Source organism: Malaya genurostris, chromosome 2 (assembly GCF_030247185.1).
Source record: "Malaya genurostris strain Urasoe2022 chromosome 2, Malgen_1.1, whole genome shotgun sequence".
In the NCBI taxonomy this organism is placed as follows: Eukaryota; Metazoa; Arthropoda; class Insecta; order Diptera; family Culicidae; genus Malaya; species Malaya genurostris.
The window spans coordinates 247,563,336-247,587,682 of record NC_080571.1 but is presented as its reverse complement, the minus strand read 5'-3'; the positions used below and the strand labels follow the sequence as shown (position 1 = coordinate 247,587,682).

General features: G+C 35.2%; 1 protein-coding gene across 1 annotated transcript in view; it reads right to left on the bottom strand.

Moving 5' to 3' along the window:
- The window catches only part of LOC131429173 (uncharacterized), a 107,470-nt gene that overhangs the window by 67,772 nt on the left and 15,351 nt on the right, over positions 1 to 24,347 (bottom strand). The window contains exon 2 of the mRNA XM_058593221.1: positions 21,381 to 21,393. Coding sequence (XP_058449204.1) covers positions 21,381 to 21,393 — 13 coding nt within the window. The remainder of the gene's footprint in view (positions 1 to 21,380; positions 21,394 to 24,347) is intronic.

The following is a 24,347-nucleotide window of genomic DNA, read 5'->3' as shown; positions in this document are numbered from 1 at the left end:
AACGGTAGAATGGTATACTACCAAAAGTGTCACTTTCGTCCCAAAAGACATGAATCCACAAAATTTCCCACAACTTCGACCAATTGAGGAATTTTGAGCATTAACGAAAGCACATCTTAGGAAACATGTCTCGGCAGCCGCAACCATTCAACAGTTCGAAAAAGATTGGAAAAAAGTGTCAAAACTTGTCGCCAAGAAGTCTGTACGGAATTTAATGAGGAACGTTCGCAAGAAGGTGCGCCAGCTAGTCTACAATGGCTACACAGATAAAAATATTTTGTGAATTTACATCTATTTTCATGCACATATTTGGAGCAGGTAATTAAACATAAAATTACTTTACAATTCTGTACGTTTCAATACAATTTAATCGCAAAATAAGCGTTAATTGAACGATACAGTTATATTCATTGAAAATTCAATGCAATTCAATTTAGTTTTGCATCGATGAATGTTTTCAATTAAAATTTCGATTCAACCCATGTCTATTCCATGTTACTATTGATTTACATCTCGTGTAAATTTCATTATTTCTTTCTGTGTAAGTAGCAAATTTTGAGAATAATATTCTGTTGTTGTAGTCTAATATTATCAGTATATCGAATATAATTTGAATATCTAACACTTGTGAATAATTTACAGCGAAATCAAAGTGCGTCCATACTTTCTGGGACAGTCTTTAGTCCTACGTCATCAGTTCGAACAACCTTGTAGAATACTAGTGCAGAGGCTAGATATATCCGCAAAATAAGTTCGAAATATAATCTAATGACATTCATAACAAATTGTCTCGTCTTACCACTTCGTCATGTTAACAACAAAATTGATTTTGAGGTGTTCAAATTTCCTTTAAAAAGTATTGCAAGCTGTCGAAAATGTTCAGATGTGGAGAATCATTCAATTACACTAGTATGTTAATAAAAACAATTCAAAGTAACGTTTCTGTGAAAATTGAATAGTTAAAAAGTTTTTGAAATATCACGTTTAGACATATTTCAAAAGACGAAAGACAGCGTTGGTGATAAAACTTTTGTTTAGAAAAGTCTTGAATTGGCGTTTTAGTCCGCTGAGTGTCCCAATCTTATGAAAGCATGACATTCGTTGGTACAGTATCCTTAAATCGTTCTGGAATGAATAGAATAAAAGGCGTTGAACTTTCCCCTTAAAACAATGGCATCACTACTGATACCTTAAATCTAAATTAACAATATCACAGTCTTCGTTGATATGGCAGTCGGATGTTGAATTGACGTGGACTGTTCGAGCAGATATAATCGAAGTTTGCTTTCCTGTTAAGAATTGAGGAACAGTGATCCGGTTACCGAATATTAAATTAGCAGCAATTAATTCAAATCAATATCAACTTCGGGTAAATAATTCAGCAGCTGACAGAGTCTCTAGATACCGTCAAATTAGATTTGATGGCATAACCAATGGTACACAAGATACCGTAAAGCTGGTTCATTGATTGAAAGTTCAAAGTTTTTCAACTCGAAAACTGTTTGAGAACATGCAAAGAAGACGACAATGAAATTTATCATGGTAATTATACATAGTATTATCCGAAGGGCATTTGCATAAACCGTAACCCCAAAGTCTCTGTTTAAGGAAGTGAAACCAGCTAGATCTGACTCGGCACAAACAAAAATCTATAAATTTATCGCATTCTGGTCTAGACTTTCAAATTGTTCTGGCGCTGTCTTGTCTGATGCCAAGTTGTTCTGCACCAGCAGCGTTCAGCTTCGATATGTATTTTTTTGCATGTTCACTACTCTCTTACCCCCTTCCCCCTTCTTCCGGAAAGTCTCATGTTTTGCTACCAAGCTTAAGAAACCTGCCTATGTGTGTACATATGTACAACATAAAAACCCAGGACCACATACAGGTTCCGCACGAGAAAAAAAATATCAAACGCAAAACTTTTACCCTCAGGAAAATCCCGGTTCCGAGCCCGTTCTCGCTTTTTCGGTTTTCTTCCGAACCGTCAATTGACTCCAATCACCCGGGCAACCAACTGAGCAGCGAAAGCACGCGGAGAGAGCATAAAAATTGCATCACTCATCATGGTGCAGCAACGTTCTCTGCTATGTGCGCTGCCATCGTGGCAGTTCCGGAAACGGCAAGCGGATTAATAGATTTTTATGATAAAATGAATCCAAAAATTTAATTTGTTACTTTCACGCAGCTTGGTCTGATGCCAAAAGACTACGAAATCACATTTTCACACCAGAAAAATTAAACCACAAAATTCTTCGACAACCTGTCAAACCTTCAGAAGGAACAAGTTTCCTTGAAAATGACTGGAACTGGCTATCCACAATCCCTTGTACAGTCATCAATTCGTCTGATGCCCTGATACCTCCATCCCAATATTTTCAATCATTCAGTTTTGTGAGTCATACAAAACCACCTAGAGGGCGCGATAATACCTTCCTGTTGTCATTTAAATAGTCCCATTAAAATATTTATAAGATTCTTTCCTCAGCCTGCTTATAAAAATATGCTTATAAATGGTGGCATTCAAACGAGTCTTTTGAAATCGATTCTTTCATTAAAAAAACACTGGAATTTGTCGGTTACGTCACAAATATTATTACGTCTCTCGAATCGGAAATATTCACCTTAACCCTTCCAAATTTGATCGACATTGTCAGCATTCAAATAAGCCAAAGTTTATCGAAATTCGTTTAGTCATCTTCGAGAAAACTAAGCAGATACAAAATGTGCAGTTAGTCGGTTACTTCACTTATACCATTATATCTCCAGAACTGGAAGTGACAATCATTGGATTTTCAAAATTGTTCAATGGCTCAATAGTTGCACTCAAACGAGCTCAGGATTGGTAAATCTGAGAAAATTGAGCTGCAAAAAAAAACCTGATCTTAATCCACCTAGTTTCTCTTTGATCATGACAATCTTATTAAAATATTTTCTGATTTCTTATTGAGATAATTTATGACACCCAAATATCATTTTTGACTCCAGTTTATTCAGATTAACTCGAATAGTTCCAAAAGCATACTTCAGTATTTATGTCACATATTCGGCAACATTTCACAGAACAAGCGACCCACAGCCAAATTTTAATCTCGAACGAGCCTACGATTATATGTACAATCGTTAATACATGTACAAGAAAATTAAGCGGTAATGAGTTTTGACGTTTACGTCATTTATGCCTTTATGTCACCGGAGCCGTAAGTAACAGCCATTTTATCTTCAAATCTGTCTAATGAACCAACAGTAGTTTCCAAACGAGCCTAACTTTGTGAAAATCGGTTCTGCCATCACGGGAAAATTGAGTGGCAATAAAACAACGCGTTTTGTCGGTTACGTCACTTATATCATTATAGTTTCGGAAGCAAAAGTGAAAGCCATTTGATTTTCAAACTTGATCAATGGTCCAGTAGTAGCTTTCAAACGAGCCGGTTGACAAAACGCTTTTATGTTGCTTTGCTAACTTGTATCGGAGATGACTCAATCAATTTAAACAATATTCGGCTGATTTAGAGCCAACTATTGGTGCATTGGTCAAATTCGAAGCTTCGAACGTTATCGAATATGCGACGTAAACTATTCCAATCAATCTGAATGAATTTTAGTCAAGAACCTAATTTGAGTCAAGAACCCATTTGGACTGAACTTATCTTGATGAAAAAATATGCACTAATAAGAATTATTGAATGGCAAAAGAAATGCATTATCATACCACTAGGTGGATTAAAAGGATGTTACCCGGTGAACGACCAAAATGGTTAAAGCCGGGGTAAAATAAATGATATTTTAAAAAAAAGGATGTTTATTAGCTTATGTTCGACTTCCCGCATTCGTGTGGATTAATCCAAAGCACAACGAATAAACCATTAGTATTGAAAAACTGCTCAAAGAGTCTGCTTATTCCACTGTCGATGTTGTTCAATATTTCTCTTAAATAAGGAACATTTAATATTTAAAAAAATATTAAGGAATATTTCAAAAAAATCATTTATTTTCCCAGTTTTCAAGAAGGGAAATAAAGCCGATGTATCCAATTATCGTGGTATAGCTGCACTATGTGCCGTATCTAAATTATTTGAAACTATAGTTCTGGATTTCTTGAAACACACCAGCAACAACTACATTTCAGAAACACAGCACGGAATCATGCCGAAACGATCAACTGCAACAAATTTACTCTGCTACACTTCTTTTATAGTTCGATCTCTACAAGCACGCCTACAGGTTGATGCAATCTACACTGATTTCTCTGCAGCCTTTGACAAAATAAACCACCAAATAGCAGTAGCAAAACTCAATAGACTTGGTTTCAGTGGATCGTTGCTAAATTGGCTCGAGTCGTATATAATTGGTCGCGAAATGTCGGTGAAGATCGGAGACTTCATTACAGTGCCTTTCGCTGTCATCTCTGGAGCCCCTCAAGGCAGTCACTTAGGACCATTTTTATTTTTACTCGACCTCATTGATCTCAACTTCATATTGAAATGCCTCAAACTATCCTTCGCAGACGACTTCAAGCTATTTTATTTAGTTAAATGTCAAGAAGACACTATATATTTGCAGTCACAGTTAGACTTATTCACAAACTGGTGTCATTATAATAGAATGGTTTTGAATGCCTCGAAGTGTTCCGTTTTGTCGTTTGCTTGTGAACGCTCGCCGATAACCTACGACTACTGTATCTCTCACAGTATACTGAGACGTGAATCTTCCGTGAAAGATTTGGGTATCATTTTTGATTGCAAGCTGGACTTCAAAAGTCATATCGATTATGTGATTTCGAAGGCCTCCAAGCACTTGAGTTTCGTCTTTCGTGTTACCAAGAGCTTTACTAATGTATACTGTCTTAAGGCATTATATTGTGCTCTTATCTGTTCGATGCTAGAATATACAGCTGTTGTCTGGGCATATCACTATCAAATCGACATTGCACGCATCGAAGCTATCCAACGTAAAGATCGTTGTAAGCTTATTGACCTGGATCTGCTATCTGTTCGTAGGAATGTCTCCAAAGCCGTTTTTGTTGCTGATTTATTACAATCACGTATCGATTGTCCCGAAGTTCTGCAATTGATCAATCTGGACATTCATCGACGTACTATACGCTCTCATCGTTTCTTGAGTTTACCCATTGCACGAACAAATTATGGTTACAATGAACCATTTTCCAGTATGTGCAGGACATTCAATAGCTGCTCCAATGTTTTCGACTCGAAATATGATCAAACAATTTTCATTACCACTTGTCAGATAAACTTTGGATCAGGATTTGTTTGTAACCGTTTTTATTTTATTTAAAAGATATTTTATTCAGGCCTATTTGCGTACAAGCTTTACGTGGCCGATTTAGCTGAGTTTTTAAATAAAAGATTTTTTTTTGTATTGGATCTCGTTGTCACCCTTTTTCTAGGGGGAGAGGAGCTTCCATTTTCCTCCTGCGAGGATTGAGGGGCACTTCGTTCGTGGTTCGCCTCGTCATCCATTGCCGCATAAGTGGTATTGTTGTTGATTTCGTTGCTAGTTGCTGTAGATGCGCTTTGTTGTACATTGTTTGAAGTTGCTGGTTGGTTGGATGGTAAGCTGTTAACTGCAGCTGGTGTACTTTGTTCTACAGGGGATACGTTGGATGGTTTCGTTGAAGAGGATGCTTCACTGTTGTTGGTGACTGTCACAGGTGTACTGGGGTTGCTTGGGGTTGATGTGAAGGAAGCACCGTTGTCCTTTGGTATAGTTGTCTCCTTGTCCGGTTTATCACATGGCTTACCGTAGTGAACAGCTTTTTGGCAGTATTGACATGTGGCCATCTGATTGTCATAGGTAACAAGTGATTTGCACGGTATTCTTGTATCCTGACCGAATGTCACATAAGATGGTATAGGCCTCCTCAAGCGAATGCGTAACAAACGTACGCCATTTAGAATACCGGGGAAAAAATTCTTCCACTTTTCTTTTTCGATAGAGAGAATCTCTCCGTATTGGGACATGGTTTTGCGAATATAAGGATCGATGACGCTCGAGGGAAGATCATGCACACGCACTTCTATAGCACTATCTTCCATATATACTGGAATGTTGTACTTGATGTTTTCATGCTCCACATAGTGCACATTATTATTGTCTTTAGCGAATTGAATTGCATCCAACTCTTTATAGAACTGGATATAAACAACATTATTGGTCTTATTGCATTGAAGTAAATGCACGCGTTTAATGTCAAGATGCATTTGATCCTTAAGCAAATCTTCAAGTTCTCGTATCGAAGGTCGAATTTTGCACTGTCTGAAGTCAATAATAATTGTTTTCTTTCGTACCGACGGTAGCTTTTGTTCGTTTGGTTCACTCATTTTCGAGGTCTATTGTTCACTACACGATACTGTACTTGGTTTCTTCTGTCCCCAACGTAAGCGGTTTTGTTTGTCGACTGACTTGGATGAGATGTAAACCCGAACTGTTTGTAACCGTTTGTATTTTTGTTCAACCTAGTGATGGTTGAACAAAAATACAAAAATTTCACCCATCACCGTTGGAAACTAATCAGATTCGCTCGATGATACTAACCCTTTCACTTCCCCTCTCATTTTCTTCGTCTTCTTTATTTCTATTGGAAACTAATCAGATTCGCTTGCAAATACTAACCCGCTCGCACTTCCATCTTTCCTCCGTCTTCCACCATCTTTTCGATCACTAATTAGATCTACATGCCGATTCTAACCCCGTTGTTCGACCACGCTTACTTTCCATCCCCTCCACCTACCTTCATCATCCATTTATCTATCCCTTTTTCTCCGCCAGTTGAAGCAAGAACACTATTGCTGCCCTGTAGTGCTTGGTGTCATCAACTAGATATAGGGTTATAGGTTTAGTTTTATTTATTAGTTTTTATTGTTAGTGTTAAGCCTTATTTTATCTGTTGGATCATTGTAATCTGTTGATACGAAAGATGAGGAGGTTTTATGTTTCATGGTTTTTTTTATGAGAGAGAGATTGCCAAATTTCATCTCCATCGGGCTTTTCCCTGCTCCCAAAAAATAAACAAAATAAACAAATGAACAAACCTAGACAAAACTGATCATTAAATTTTCTTCAAAGAAATGATGAGTTTGAAAAGATTACCTAACGATCTTGTTTGGAGAAATTACACTGTGCTACAAAGATAAAAAAAAAGTGAATGCACTTTTATAGTGATATATTAGAGATTGTTTATCAGGTCGAACATAACACAAAACCGTATTAGAAATGTTTGTAATACCTTGAAAATCTTATTTTATTATTAAAAACTGTTTTTCGACTAAAATCTCCTGCACGGATTATTTTCAATCGATTACAGAATTTCCGGCGGTTTTGAATAGTTTTGTACTGTAGCTTTCGATAAAAAAAAATTGGTTTGTTTTATACGACATAGACAAAATTTTTACTCAAGAATCTAAATATTTTATTCGTATTTTTCTTATTTTGGAACCATTTTCACGCTAGCTTACTAACATTTCCCTTATTAGGACACGTTGTGGTCTAATCAGTTCTGAAAAAAAATTAGACAAGTTTCATTTAAAAATCTCCGGTGAATGACCAAAATGGTTAAAGCCGGAGTAAAATAAATGATTTGAAAAAAATTGAAAAATATTAAGAGTTGGCAAAGTTACGTCGCATCTCCTGAAAACAAAAGTAACGATGTATAAAGGAAAAAAATAACCGCCCTTGGAAAAGCTATTTAGAGTTTAAGGGAAAATTGACATTCTTGTTTATATAACACATGAACTAAAAAGTTTCGAGTCTAACAAAGAGAATACGATTTTTTTAGGTTCAAAATAACTTTCAATTCAATGTAATCTCCATCAAGAGCAACGCAATCATTCCGGCGCCGCTCTATCATTTCAGTTCGATTTTTGTTGACCGATTTATATTTTGTCTCAAAAAAGGCCTCAGCTTTAGCGATCGTTTTGATTCCGGAGTGAAGTGATGAATCCTTGTTTCATCCATTGTCACATATCGACGCAAAAATTCCGATTTGTTACGTTTAAACATGGTCAACACTGCTCAGCAGAGAAGCCAGATCTGCAGATTTGTCTGTAAATTTGCAGATTTCGTACATAGTGCTGCAGACATTTTTGCTTGTGCAGGCTTTTGAAAATCGAGTTTTTCGCAGACTTTCGTTAAAATTTACAGACTTTTTAAATTGTCGCGACCTTTTTTTCGCCAAATCAGTTTTGCGTATCATACTTTATAGAGAAATGGCTTCCAGCAAGGCATATTTGCCGACTGTATATTTTTTTCCGGATATACAGACTTTTCCAACCCTGTCTGATGATATTTGAAATTTTCACCTGGCAGCTCAGCTGCTCAGAATCTTTTAATATCTTCACGATGTAAGTTAACTCACGCAACTTCACTTCTCGATCATTCAAAACGATTTTGTGCATTTTTTCCTGTTTTCTGGTGTTATCGCCTCATTTGGACGTCCACTGCGTTCAGTATCATCGGTGTCTCTACTACCACGTTTGAAGTCAACAAACCAACGTTTTACTTTTATTTTATTTTTTTCGAGCCATTGCTTTGCTATAACGGTATTTTTTCCCATCATGAAGCAAGAGTAGCGTCACTCTTAACACAATAACTCACAAACAAATGAATAGAATATCATGAAATTTTAAAAGCTGTCAAAGCTGTTCAAAGGTTAGTATCAACTGAAAAAAGGTAAATGCAATAAAACTAGCACCATCTATGTGCTAGGCCCGGGACTTTTCAGTCCATGTGTAATAAATTTTAAAAAAAATGTTTGTTCGATCTTCTGGGTATATAAGACGAGTCATCACTTTAACGTTTAAGTGACCAGCAGTAGTTAGCTATTAACCTGAATTGGTTCTTTTCTCTAAGCCATTCATCAAACTTTGATGTTTCTTTATAGAATCGTTCACAATGCTCGTCAATGAAGTGACCGAGATTGACTGGGAAAAATTCCAAACAGGATTGCAAAAAATAAACTTTCATAGACATGTTGCATCCCATTTCTCCATGAGCTTCCAAAAATTCATGGACCACCTCAACGTAATTTGAACTTGTTTCCTTTCAAACAAAATTTTCACGTAAAGAAATGAAACTAAGCCATGCTCTTCTCTCCACTGGGTTCAATTTCTTTACAAAGTCGTCACTAATCATAAGTTCACGAATCTGCGGTCTAACGAAAACGCCCGTAATACAGAATAATCAGAATATTTAAACATTGCGATAATTTTTCTTTCCGAAGAATTATTATAAGTTGCCGGTTTGGATAGTAAACAATAAAAGACCTTTATCACTTCCCAAAATTTTTTGTAATACTACATCTTATAAGAAGCATATAAATGGAGCGTCATATTTCAAACAAATTTCTAATCAAGAACATGCATAATTGTGTGATTTGAAAATTACGTGACATGAAATCAAATGAAATAAAAGACAAAACAGCGCGACCTGAACCGAGAAACATTAGATCACAAAGCACACCATTAATCGACTGAGCCATAGAAGCACATATCTGTCTAATGAATAATCGATGCATATAAATCCAAAAAGCGGCGCTTGGTAACCAAATGCAAATTGCACTCGGTGCTTGTAAAATTACGTACGAATGGAGCTTTGCGTCATTTGACAAGTTCAGTTGTTATGAATAGTATCGTTTGTAGAATTATGTCACTGAAAAAGTTTGCTACGCAAGAATTGCTTTAAAATCAAACTGTTTATGCGTTTAAATCATAGTAAAACAAGTCCTGTTGATGAAAATTTTCGTTCACTTCAAAATAGTACTTCTCTAACACCACAGAATAAAATTCCTACATTGCACGTTTTGCATTGTATAAATCCGGCGAAATGCACACATGTGATCACTGCATCTCTGAATATATCTCCCTGTGTAGAAGCATCGAACCCTAGCTGAACACCGGGAAATTGTCATATTGACGGAAAAGTCTTAATTCAATCCACCGTTATTAGCCTGGTTTGAACATACTTCCTGTTGTCACTGCACTCCAGCATACATACATGCATACATACACACACATACGCACGCTCATACGGAAAGCATCCCTGCCGAAGCTGGGAGTTGGGTTCATTCTTCTGCACTACCGTCTATCGCCAGATGGAACCGGATACATTTTTCGGAGGGGTGGATTTTCTCCACTCAATAATCATCGATAGGCGCCAGGCTGGCGCCTAGCCGCGCGAGAACTAAACAAATAATAAAAAGGGACGGCAAAAACAACAACGTTACCGCCAGTCCAAAAGAAGTTACGGTACCAGAACCCAGTATGTGTGTGTGTGTGTGAGTGCGCCGTAGATCCTTTCGAGCTAGAAGCCTTATAGGAGGAAGTGCTTTCCATCCGTAACAGTCCGTAACAGGGTCTGGGATCGGAGGAAAGAACATGACCGAGTGTGCTCAGGCGAATGGGATGCCGGTAGACAGCTTCAACGGCACAGAGCTATCCGTTGTCGACGAGTAGTAGTTTAGTGGTGGATGATTTAATGCTTCCCTTTTCTGGTTAGTGCTGGGGAATGATGCAGAATGCTTTTATAGGTTTATATTCATATTCATATCAGCAGATAATGGAATCACTTGACGGAACATCGAGAACGCTTACGTGATTCAGGCAAGTAGGATTTTTTCCTTGGCTATTCATCGGTTCACGATTGTGATAGTTATACGAGTAATATTGCCGGTTTTGAATTAGTTCAGTAAGGTTTCTAGTAGCTGAAAAGTTAAAAATGTAGAACCAAAACAAATATGCCATTTGGAACCAATGAACACCTGCTGTATGAAATTCCCGTGTAGCAAATCGACCCCGTCATCCTAACGAAATTGTTTTTGTCCGCTTTCTGTGTCAGTGAGCTAACTTACCGATAGTTGCAACCTGTTCCGGATACTGTTGCAACGTGTTTTCATATATAAACCAAACCAACCAACCAACCAAGGCGACCTAACAAAGAGGACAATTTGTAGGTAATGCTCAGGAGATTGGACTGAACAAAATAATAACAACGGCGGCATAAAAATAAATTTATGTATGCAGAAAAGCCTGGTACAAAAAATGTGTTGCATTTATTACATTTTATTCATACGTTTACTTGGCCGAATAGAGAAATTTTTCTGCTGCATGAAATAGGATTTCTTAATTCTAGTATTGAAATGAATTGTTTCGTTATTATCACATACATTATTCATTATAATAACTATATATTTTCGGTAATGTATTCAAGTTTTCCCACTATCTTAATACAATATGTCTGCGTAGTCATAAAGATTTTGCTTTCTTGGAAGTTTCTCAAGATTGATTAGAAGCAAAAAACCTGTTTTAATCCACCTAGTGGTGTAAAGATACCTTTCTCATATAGCTCATGTTTTCATAAATTTAATAATATTATAGATTAAAAAAAACTTTTCTTCGAATCTTGAATGAAAACAGTTTGCTTGTGCAGGAACTAGCATAACCATTCAAATTTTTAAAAAGTATTAAGCAAAGTTCGCAGGGATTCTTCTTTTTTTCTCATTTCCGTTCGAAATTATTGTTTTAAATTTCAAGCAAACTTGTCCCTGTTGATCCGGAACCAGAAGTCCGTTGGATAGTTTAAAATAAGAGTTAAGATATCAAAAATCATGAAAAACTCAGCATGAGAAATAGCAACAAAACATAAATTCCGTCATTGTAATATCAAACAAAGGTCAAAATATTTAAAGAAGACGAATTTTTCAGTTATTCGATATTCTAGCATTCAGAAAAGAATTTTATCATAAGCATTTCTCTTATCTGATTCTGATGCAGTTTATTTGATTGTATTCTACTTTAGAATAGAACTACTGGATAAATTATATGAAATTGGAATACCCCATCAATTACGATATAAGATACAATAACTAATTTTAATGTTATTTGAAAGTTTGGTTAAAAGCCGTTCTTGTGCTTGGGGTTAGCGGTTAGCGGTTCAAATTGAACTGTCTAAGTTTTTGCACTAAGCAGTTCAATTTGAACTGCTCTGCACTGACGAGTCGAAGACGAAACGTAAAGAATAGTAATGTTGATGCTTAACTCTTCCAGTTTTATAGATATAATCGTATAAATGACGCAATCGACAAATAATTCTGTTTTCTATTCGCACAATTTAATCAGATTTGATCAAGAATTAAGTCAAATGAATTATTTTCAATACATTTGGTTTTAGCAATGTTGCTGAATATGTGACGTATCAAAAATGAGCCCAAATTTGTGTTAGAAATTTAATTAATGAACAAAATATTCTAATGAAACTTTGTGAATGGAGAGAAAAGCTTTTTAACATCATGAATAGGTTATTAAATTTTTGACCACTAGGAGTACTTTCGAAACCGTTCATTAGGAACCGGTCAGGAAACATATTTTATCATGAGATCGTACCTATTATTGATAATAACAAAATTAATTATTATAATTATTTCAAAATTCAGTCATTTTACGAATTATGCTCTTATGAATTGTGTCATATGTGAATTTGCGTCACCTGTAAATTTTTCTAATTTTTCGTTGCTTGTGACACAATTCCTAATGTTCAAAACATTGTCTCGGAAGTTATGCGACCAGGTTATATCTAAGTCCAGATGATACGTTTCTCTTGAACGACGGAATCTTGATCAAGACGATAGGCTCTTGAGTAAAACTTTTGTCCATCAACAGAAGAATCAAGTTCCTTTTCGTCAAAAAAACGCCCAGAAACTGATGATTCGGCGAAGAATCCATAGCCATAGACTCATAATCAATCTATATCGATGCACTGGAAGTTGCAACGATAGGTGGGGTAAAACCTACTCTCGGGACAAAACATACTCCTTGTGTTTTTTTAAAGTATCATATTTTTCGCAGAAATTGAAACGAAACTGAAAGTTCAGTATGCCAAGATATTACAACAAAATTTTGATATATATGAATTCAATATAACTGGGAAAATTGACGAAAATCTATTATGTCCTTATTATATGTTGTTTTAAAAGTTCTTTTCAAATAAATTTTCTTGAGTTATGAAAACGATTTTAATCGTGCAACCAGTGAATCCTTCGTTTTTTATAACTCTGTTCTGATACAGGAGATGTAATTGCAGTTAAACTTAAACAATCTTCAAAATTATCGTCTTATATTTATGGGGCGAAATGCCTGAATATAGAAAGGCTATGCAATCACTGTGAAAATCGACTTTTTAACCGAGGCCCGGAGAGCCGAATGTCATATACCATTCGACTCAGCTCGACGAACTGACAAAATGTCTGTGTGTGTATGTGTGCATGAATGTAACAAAAATATGCACTCACTTTTCTCAGAGATGGCTAAACCGATTTTCACAAACAAAGATTCAAATGAAAGGTCTCATAGTCCCATAGCCTGCTATTGAATTTCATTCCGATCCGACTTCCAGTTCCGGAGATATAGGACCAATAAAATGAAAAAATATGCACTCACTTTTTTCAGAGATGGCTGAACCGATTTTCACAAACTAAGATTCAAATAAAAGGTATTATGATTCCAAAGCTTGCTATTGAATTTCATTTGAATGTGACTTCCGGTTAAAGTGTTATATGGTAATATGTGAAAATTTGAGAAAAAGTTTACACTCAATTATCTTTGGAACAACTCAACCGATTTTCGCAAGCTAAGATTCAAAGGAAAGTTCTTATAATATCCTGAAAATTTGTAGAATATTTTATCTGGATTCGACTTCCTGTTTCGGAACTAAAGTGTGATAAATGGAAATTTTTTTATTTTTTATTTTTTTTTTTTATTTCGTCAAGCAAATGTAGACTACATATAAATTGTTTACAAAGTTCACTTACATACTACGCATTATTTCTACGACAAAGCTGAGATTTGATTTGATTTTTTGACATAGTAAGGTCAAGATGTTCGCAGTATAGATTGTAATGGTGCATTATTCGATTGACTGGACTGTATTTTGCATAATTTGTTCTAGCTTGTTTTTCTAAAAATAATTTCCTGGAACGTAATTGCCGGCTAGGTATATAAAAATTGCTATTTGCTTTATTGATTATGGTATTGTAGTGCTCCACAAAAGTGAGCTTGGAGTCTAAGATTACGCCTAAATCTCTTACAATTTTACATTTTTCTACAAGCTGATTTCCTAGATGTATGTTTGTGGGTATAGTTTCATTTTTCCTACTGAAAGTTATTGAGTTACATTTTTTTACATTGAGTTGGAGTAGACTTTTGCAGCACCAAATGTGGAATAGATTGATTTCGTTCTGGAATATTACAGCGTCGTTGATATTTTTAATTTCCATGAAGAGTTTCATGTCGTCTGCATATATAAGCACTTTCAGATTTTTGAGTATGAAGGAAATGTCGTTTATATGTAAAATGAAAAGGAGAAGCCCTAAGTGAGAACCCTGAGGTACACCAGAAGTTACATTAATTGGTTCAGACAGAATGTTTTGGAAGCGGACTACCTGTACACGATTCGTTAAGTATGATTTGAGCCATTCCAGAAGAGTATGTTTTATGCCATATTTTTGTAGTTTGTGTAGAAGTAATGGTATGTCAATACGGTCGAAGGCTTTGCTAAAGTCAGTGTAAAGAGTTTCTACGTAGTTTCCGGCGTCCATTGCATTCAGAGTGAATGTCATAAATTCTAAGAGATTTGTTGTTGTTGAGCGGCCTTTAAAAAAGCCATGTTGTTTGTTTGTTATTACATTTTTAAGTTGATGAAAAAGTTTTTCATTTACAATTTTTTCAAATAATTTTGGAATGCATGTGATAATGGCTATTCCACGGTAGTTCCGAATGTTAGATTTTGCACCAGATTTAAATATTGGTACAAGAAAGGAAGATTTCCATGCTTTAGGAAAAGTACATTTATTAAGTGATAGGTTAAAAAGTAGTTGTAGTGGTAGTGTAAGTTCTTCAGCAAGATTTTTTAAAAATATTGGTGGTATACTGTCAGGTCCAGGCCCTTTTGAAGCATCTAAGTTTTTCAGTGCTGTCGAAATGTCATGTTTTGATAAATAGTTTATAGAGATGGAGTTGGAAAATGCAGGTATAAAAGAGAAGTATTCACGGTCACGGTCAGTTTCTGAATAAGATGTATATACTTCTTGAAAAAAATTTGCAAAGTGATTGCAGATTTCTGTACTATTTTTCCCTACATGTTCGTCGAGGTGCATTTGAGATGGAAAATTGTTGCTTTTTAGTTTAGTTTTTGTGTAGTTAAAAAAGTTCTTAGGGCAAGTCTTTATTTCGTTTTCAATTTTGCGGTTGTATTCTTCATGTGCTGTGTTAATGGCTATTTTGAGTTGATTGCATAAATTTAAGTAATTTTGAAGATGAGCGTCACTTTTTTCTTGTTTGTAAGTTTTGTGTGCTTTTTGTTTCCTATTTTTCAAATGTTTTAGTTGTGAATTGAATCATACAGGTAATTTGCTGTTATGATTTTTTCTTCTTCTTTTCATAGGCAAAGTTTCGGCTAATATTTTGTTTATAATGTGATAGAATTTGTTTACTTCGACGTCGACATTTCCTTCTGTACTCAGTATGTTCCGCCAATTTATTATACTTAGTCTACACTTGACTTTTTCAAAGTCAATTTTATTGTATTCCGGCACTTCCTCATATTCCAAGTCGTAGGGAAGGGATGCATTGTGTGTAAATAATGAATATTCAATTGCGGTGTGAAATGCTTCATTTTTCCATAATGGCAGGTTTGATGCATTCACACAAAAGTCTTCTGTGCAATTTGTGAAAAGAAGGTCTAAATATGCATTTTGTTGATTTTTTACGGAGTTTACTTGATGCAGGCAAAATTAGAAATTTTGTCGAAAAAGTAATGCAATGTTGCGTTTTCTCCTACGACTGGAAGTAAGATTGATTCATTTTCAATGTCAGAAATGAAGTCCGCATTACGTTGATTAAAGTCGCCAAAAATATGAAGCTTTACTTCAGGTTCCACATTCGAAATAATTGTGTCTAAAGATTGAAAGAATAATTCAAAAGAGAATTTGTTCGCATTTTCGGGTGGGAAATAGACAGAGCAGTAAATATGTTCTTCTCCCAATATTGAGACTTTGGCCCATACATGCTCAAATTCTTTATATTTAGGAGTAATAATTTCTTTAGAAGTAAAGCACGAGTTTATGGCTATGAGGACTCCACCTCCTGATTTTTTCTGAAAGAGAGATAAATTTCGGTCGTGCCGGAATACGTTAAAATTATTTCCAAAAACTTCTTCGCTACTAACACTTCCATCCCAGCTGCTTTCAGTTCCAAGGATTACGTCGAAAGAGGAGGTTATTAAATTCTGATGAATTTCTTTCATTTTGGCCGGACTTTTCATGCGGTTGAAATTTTGGCAATAGACCAAAATTGCAGTCACATTTTGTCTATGAAGCGAAGAAGTTTTTGAGAATTCTGGAATACTTACATTACTAATTCCTGTTTCTATTCCTTCGTCAAAGGGCGTCGTTATTTCCGAAAATTCGGCCTTGTAAAATTATGTTCAGCTTCCCGGATTAGTTGGAGTCTGCGGATACGTTCACTTGTCAAAAATTTCCCATAAGAGTCCAGGTCGGTCAGCGCTTCCTTAGGTTTCATTCCAAATTCCTGATGCACTTCGATGAAGATTCGTAGGAGGTGGTCAGGTGTTGTTGGAAGGCCTTCTGATGCTAATAGCATTTTTATACTAGTTGGTGTCATACCCTCGATGCATACTGTAGGTTGTTTATCAATTCTATTAGTATTTTTCCACGAACGATGGTCAAAACCAGGTACAAATCCCATAAAACTGTCTGACAAATTCTTCTAGTTTGCAGAGCTTGTTAGTTTGTGGGAATGAAAACTCAATTCGGCACTACTGGTGCCCTCTTTTCCTATTCCGAGAGCACCGAAAGTGGAGAAGAAAAACTCCTAAAACTACACTCATCTCGATTCCTCTGCGTTGCTTGAACCGATTTTCACAAATTGATTTGAATTAAAGTTCATACTGTCTTTAAAGCTACGTTAAAATTCATCCGGATCCGACTTGCGGTTCCGCAGTTACAGGGCGATGAGTGTCAAAGTTTTCAAATCGCCATATAGAGTGACAATATGTACAACACCGAAAGAAGAAGAAAACACAAAACGAACAAGGCGTGCTTTGTTCTATTTCGTACACGTTGTGTAGTGATGTCAAAAATTAGTAATAATAATAATAATAATAATAATAATAGTAATAATAATAATAATAATAAAAATAATAATAATAATAATAATAATAACAATAATAATAATAATAATAATAATAATAATAATAATAATAATAATAATAACTATAATAATATTAACTATAATAATTATAATTATAATCATAGTAATAATACTAATAATTTTACTACATGTTTTATGCTGCTGTTTCATGCTGTTTAGCTTGACCTACATATGCCGAAGTAACAGAAACGCAGGTTCGTTTCGTTTGTTAGATTTCGTTTAATTGGTTTAATCGAAATAGAGCATGAGATAGTCAGTATAGGTTTAACTACGTTCAAAACTGTTCGAATTTGTAGGTCATATTTGTTGGTAGCAAACGAACCAACTTCAGCTATTCCGAACATCTTAATCCGGTTTCGGAAGAATTGGAAATAGTGATTAAAATCTGCAAAAAGGATCTCACTCACTTTTCTTGGAAATGGCCAAAACGATTTTCACAAACTTATAGGTTCAAAACAAAAGTCTTACAGTTTCATACGGAATTCCTTAATTTGTTGTGGATACTACTTTCGGTTCCGGAACTACAGGGTAAACAGGATTTATAGAGTTTGTGAGAATAGGTCCGAACAAATATTCCTATTTCTATTCAATGAACAGTTATTTTTGCGAATTTCATGGTTATATTTAGGATGTAATGAGTAATATGAAAAAGGCATCATTGATGTAATGATGGATTAAAATAGGTTTTTGCCTTTCTCTATAGAAAGGTATTAGAATTGCAGGAAAACCGACTTTTGAACGGAGCCTCGGAGACCCATAGTGTATATACCATTCGGCTCAGTTCGACGAGATCGGAAAATATCTCTCTCTCTCTCCCCCTGTGTGTGTGTGTGTGTGTGTGTGTGAACACTTTTCGAAGATAATCATACGCGCTCAATTTGCTCAGAGGTGGCTGAAACGACTTTAACAAACTTATGCTCGTTTGAAATTTACTATCGGACCATTGATCAAGTTCGAAGACCAAATGGCTGTGACTTTTGGTTTCGGAGATATAATGGTATAAGTGTCGTAACCGACAAAACACGTTGTTTTTTACCGCTCTAATGTATATAAGGGTGCCAATATTTTGGGATCACCTCTAATTTCATAAAGCGCTATTGTTCGAAAGTTTAAGCACCTCGTAAAAAGTCCTCAGGCAAAATTTGAGCTAAATCGGACATGGGTAAGGGGTTCTGCCCAGCGGTTAAGGTTTGAAAATTTTCGATCTTGAAAAAGCACCATAGGGGGGAGTACATGAAATTTCCGAAATTGTATTTTTTTTTTGATGCCAAAAAATATAAAATTGCATAAAACGTCGAGATTTAGTGTTATTTAAAAAAAAAAATTCAAAAAATTGACTTTCTGAATAGTTTTTTGATATTATTTCGAAGTTCATATGAACATTTCTTGGTTTGACTGCCTTTTGAAAATATGCTACAACGTTTATAAAGTATATAAGTTTTATGCTACTTGTTAGCATTTTACCGAGAGATTTTTTTTTTTCAAAATAAAACAAAGGTTGTTTATTATTTGATGCTGCAGTAAAAGAAAATATTGTTTCATAAGTTCACCATCGCTCGGCAATGGCGCTGGTATCAGTAAACAGTGATGTGATTTTGCACAGTACAACGATAAATGACCGTAGTACGGAAATCACCGTTGTATCATGATGCTCGCATGGTACCACCATGATTCAGGGTGACAGACATGTGATTCCATGGTGTACAGTGATTTCAATATCACATGTCTGACATAAGCATTACGTTCACATACCCGTGACTTCACGATATTTGAAATGTGTATATTCATGTTTTTCTCACGACCGAGAGTTTTGTCCCGTACGTAATTTAAAGGAAAAATTATAAAGGTGCTAGAAAATGACACATGTATCTATGTATTTATTTTCATGTATTTTTCAATGCACACAGCGAGTATTTGTTTGTATTTTTAAGAAAGAATAGTGATTAAAGATAGTTATTTATGAAATATCTTCGTTCATTTTTCCTTGGTTAACCATTTCCTGTCGGGGTGTGTTTTACCCCCTCTAAGCCTGACTAAGTGCACACTGCTCTTCATGCTTATTAAAACAAAATACAAAAAATATACAACAGCTTTAATTTAAAATTAATTACTAAGCTCACGAATAGTTGCAATGAAAGACTAACTCTTCAATAAACGTATTTGTATTTCATTTAGCACCTCCAAATCGTCAGAATACAACGAAATAGGTTATATGAAATTCGTTGATTTTCCATGAAAAGGGTTAAATGCTTTTTCAAAAATGTATTCGAATGTAATCCTTATAGTCAGCATAAGGTTTTGAAAAAAAATCATATCATCGCATTATTTTTCCAAATAATTGAAAAGATCACAAAAACACTCATTTTTAAAAGCTATTTTTGATAACACTCGGAAAATCCTCTAAATTTTCCAGTCGTTTCTCAGTCGAACTCAATTTTAGAATCCAAGTTCCGAATTCGGCTCAAGAGCTGTTGAATTCTAGTTCCAGAGTCCAAGTTATGAATTTAGCTGCAGAAGGCCTTTTGAGCTTGAATTCTTGAAATTCAGGAATTCAGGAAACTGAATACAGGGATTAATTCCTGGTTCAGAAATTCAAAACTCAGGCGGAATTCATATCTAACCATTAGTTCCAGAATCCAGATCTAAATTTCATATCTTGAATTTTGTTCCAGAATTCTGATATTGAAATCCTTAGTCAGAGTTCTGGATTCTAATTCCGAACATAAATCAAAGACCAGAATCCAGAATTAGGATTCAGTTTCAGAATCTTGATTTCAAATTTTGAACCTATAATTTAGAACTAAATTCTGAAACTGAGTTCTGGAATTTATTCAGAAACCAGAAATTAGGTTCAGAATTCAGGCGAGAAAATTATAGTTATTATTCGAATGACTAAATTGACCGTCGTAAAAAACGTGCACTCCCTCATATTATTTAGTCAACTAAAAACACTCATGGTTTACAATCATACATAATTCGTACAAGTTTCACTAGCGAACAAAACGTGTCGTAAGCCCACTGCGCTCAATCACTGGATATATTCCGTATTTTTATGTATCGATTTTGCATTTTGCGATGATTCGATCAATCGACATTACGTGCTTTAGTTGGGCACTGAAATTCACCTTGATGCTCGTTCATACAAAACATTTAAATTTTGAGTTATTTGTGGTTATCTCATTCCATTGAAATTTGTATCCTAAATGCGGAACATTTTTTCCAATGGTATGGAGTAAAAAAAATATGCTGCTGCGTTAAATACAACTAGAGATATTCAGGATTAGGTTCTGCCCAGTCTTGTCGTTAGATTCAATGGATCGAGCAGAGACAACAGAGCTAACTCTAACTTATGGTTTTCGTGTAGGATATGACTACTGGGGTTGAAATAAATGGGGGTACCGTTACCCTATTTGATAAGAAATAACTATCGAGAAGTCTAATTTTAACCGCCTTAGAAAGCTTTCAGGTATGAACTTGAACGTACAACATATGGCTTGCGAAACCAGTGTTCTGCACTATGACCTGGTTACTTGTAACCATTTATTAAAACGTGTAAAAATAATCAAAAACATTCTCCTTCAATCACCTGCGACAGCAATAAACAAAATTTGATCAGACAAAGATTTGTAAAACATTTTCATTGTCACGTTCTAAAATAAACTGTTGCGAAGATTGATATTCGTTAACTATTTAGGTTATTTAAATTGAACTCTTATTTTTAGATACTAGAAAGTATGAAAATTCAAGTATCACAAATGGGTCAACAATCAAAAACATGATTTATGTGAAATACACCGAAAACTGCGCCACCAGTTATATCTAATTCAATCAAATCCACAGTAGTAAATCCTCCCTCAATTTGCCCTCGACATTTCGCTTTAGCTCATTCCTTTCAATGATTAGAAGTATAACCAAAAGCACAAAAACAGAACCATAACAATAATGCCAAATAAAATAAAAAGAAATGATATTTACTATCCACAATCCGAACGATGGCGGAGAAAAATAAAAGTACGCGATGGTTCCGTTTGCTCTCCGACTATAACTTCCAAGTCACCTCCCGTTATAGTCCGTGTATTTCTACTTATCTGACAAATAAATTCGGTTTGGATGAATCCCGACGTGACGGGGTGGATGACTCACCGACTCCCGTTGGCTGGAGAAAATAAAAAAAAGAAGTTGTTATAGTTTGCAGAACGCGAACCGAACGAACAAAGCAGATAAGTGGAATCTTTGTTGGATCGAAGAGGGGGAAAATTGAGATGATTTTTTCCTCCGTTGCCGAAGTTTACCACGAACATTGTACTGAATTATTATAGATTTTAGAGGGTGCAAGGGCTTAGGGATGCCCTGGCGGTATTTCGAACAGAATATTGACATTTCAATTTCCTGTTTCTCCTCCGTTAGTTTCAATGAGCTCTTGGGAAATTCAACCCCGTCGAAATCATTTTTGAACATATCCAGACAGCAAAGAGATGTTCTTTTCTGTACTTTCCAAAGCAAGTTGTATAAATCAAAAATTATATGAATGGAATGAACACCCTACCGCTCACTTTGTAACAGCGGCAACATCAGCACGTTGTTGTATTTTGGCAGAGCATTCCCTCGCAAATGCTGTTGCATATTTGTGCCTCACATGCCTTGCATAGCGATTGCTGGAAGGAAATGCATGCATATAAAAGCAAAAATTGCATGACCATTATGCTACTAGCGACTGAGAAGGTAACACAGCAAGGAACCATCAATCGAAAGAAGGGAGCACGTGGGTGGAAAGTTGTACATTATTTTGCCGCGGGGACGACGAAGGGAGAAGCTAACGATTCCGAATAATCTGCATAGCATTATTGTGGTGAAAAATTCCAGTGAAAATATTCGGACATTATGGATGGCTTTATGTAGCCCTTATCTGTACAATGGCAGTCAGATTGCACCCCACTCTCTGCTGGAAAGGGTGAGCACCGCGAGTGGAAAAACTTATCGATGAAACGCGCTCTGAAGCCAGTCTGTTGTTTATGAAAACAGAAAAAAATGAATGAATGAGTGCTTGTTAAGATGAGTGGAAAAGTAGAATAAAATGAGGAATCAACTCGATGGGGGTTAATTGAGGGAAATCTTGGAGAGGTTCACGACGAGCAAAAGAAAAATTTTGACGTCTAGTATTTAGTAGTCATTTTCATCATAGTTTAACTCTGCACACGCTAAAAAAAATTTAAGCTTAAACATATTGCGCCTACTTTTATTTCGCTTCGATTAAAATACATTTAGAGATAAATAAAACCAATTTTGAATTCAAATGTATTGTGATTTAATATTAAATTTATCTTATTTCAATCAAGTACAATTGTTATTGAATTCAAAACATATAAGGTTCCGTTAATCAAATATGACTGAATATTAGAAATAACATTTTTTTAATAAATAATCATCGTTGTTAAAAATTTTTTTTTAATCCAACTAGTGGTGTAATGAATGCATTTCTTAACATATTACTAATATTTTCAAAAATATCGCTAGAAGACTCTTCCAAGAAATTTGTCAAATTGAACTGCTTAGTGCAAACTTAAACAGTTCAATTTGAACCGCTAAGCAGATGTAACGTTAATGCTATTTGCAAAACACTTTTTCAATTGCTACCGACGTGCCATGTCTTTTCTGACGTGCCAAACGAAAACGTCTTTTTCGGTTAATACTGACCGATTCAGGTATGGTTACACGACACTTCGGTGCCAATTGAAAAGTGTTTTGCAAATAGCATTAACTTTACGTCTACTTAGCGGTTCAAATTGAACTGTTTAAGTTTGCACTAAGCAGTTCAATTTGAACTGCTCTGCACTGACGAGTCTAAGACGAAACGTAAAGAAAAGTAACATAACCATTTAAATTTGTAAACAGTTAGGTCAAATTAATAAGAATTTTTTCTTTATTTTGTATCAACGCACCAAAAGAAGGTTTGAAATTTTAAACAAGGATGGCAAACACTACAAATATCTATTAATAACGGTTTATCTTTATGACCTTTTCTTGAAATTATTTCAGCGTTATTCTTTATGTTTTTTTTTAATTTCTTCTGATATGATGGAAAGATGATGGCCTTGGTCATAATTGAAAATAGTAAGAAGAAATGATTGCCAATTACATTAAAATAAACGCTATCCCTAAACAAAAAGTAGTTATCATTTTCAGATTCGATTTAATAACTTTTTCTTTTCGTTGCGCTTTAATTTCTTATCAGAATTTGGATACTCTGATACAGATTTTTCTCTTGAAAAATATAGATTTTTCAATGATGTTTCCTTCTTCCGTACCAGCACGTAGCGATTTTGCATCGTCATTTTGTGTGACGGTTTGAAAGTTTTGACACTCATCGCCGTAAATTAAAAGTCAGATTTGGATGAAATTGCACAGTCTATTTTAAGACAATGAAATCTTCAATTTGAATCATGATTTATGAAAATCGGTTTGACCGTTGCTGAGAAATCAAAGTCGATCTTTTTGAAGCTTTTCTTCACTATTATCGATGCCTCCGGAACCGAAAATAGAAGACAAGTAGTCTCAAAATAGGTTAATATATCCACCTACTAACAAAATCTGCAACTAGATGAATTTACAAATGAGGTCTATACAAATTTGCAGCTCGTTTCTCCATCACTTGTGGAAAAATTCTCATGAAATTTAAATATTTCCATTTATCGCGCAGTAATACCGGAACCAGAAGTAGCATCTGTATCAATTTGTCGGGGATTTTTAATAGAATTTTAAAACCTTTCATGTGCATCTCAGTTTGTGAAAATCGGTTATGAAATTTCCGAGAGAATCGAGCGCGAATTTTCTCATAAAATTGCACATATTACCTTGTAATTCCGGTATCGGATGTCGAATGATGTTGAAAGTCAATAGCAAGCTATAGAACAATAACACCTTTCGTTTTAATCTATGTTTGTGAAAATCGGTTCAGCCATCTCAGAGAAAATTGAGTGACATTTTTTTCTATTTCTTTGGTGCATATCACCCTGTAATTCCGGAATCGGAAGTCGGATAGGGATAAAATTCAATAGAAGTCTATGGGACCATAAGACCTTTGATTTAAATCTGAGAACCTGGGTTCATCCA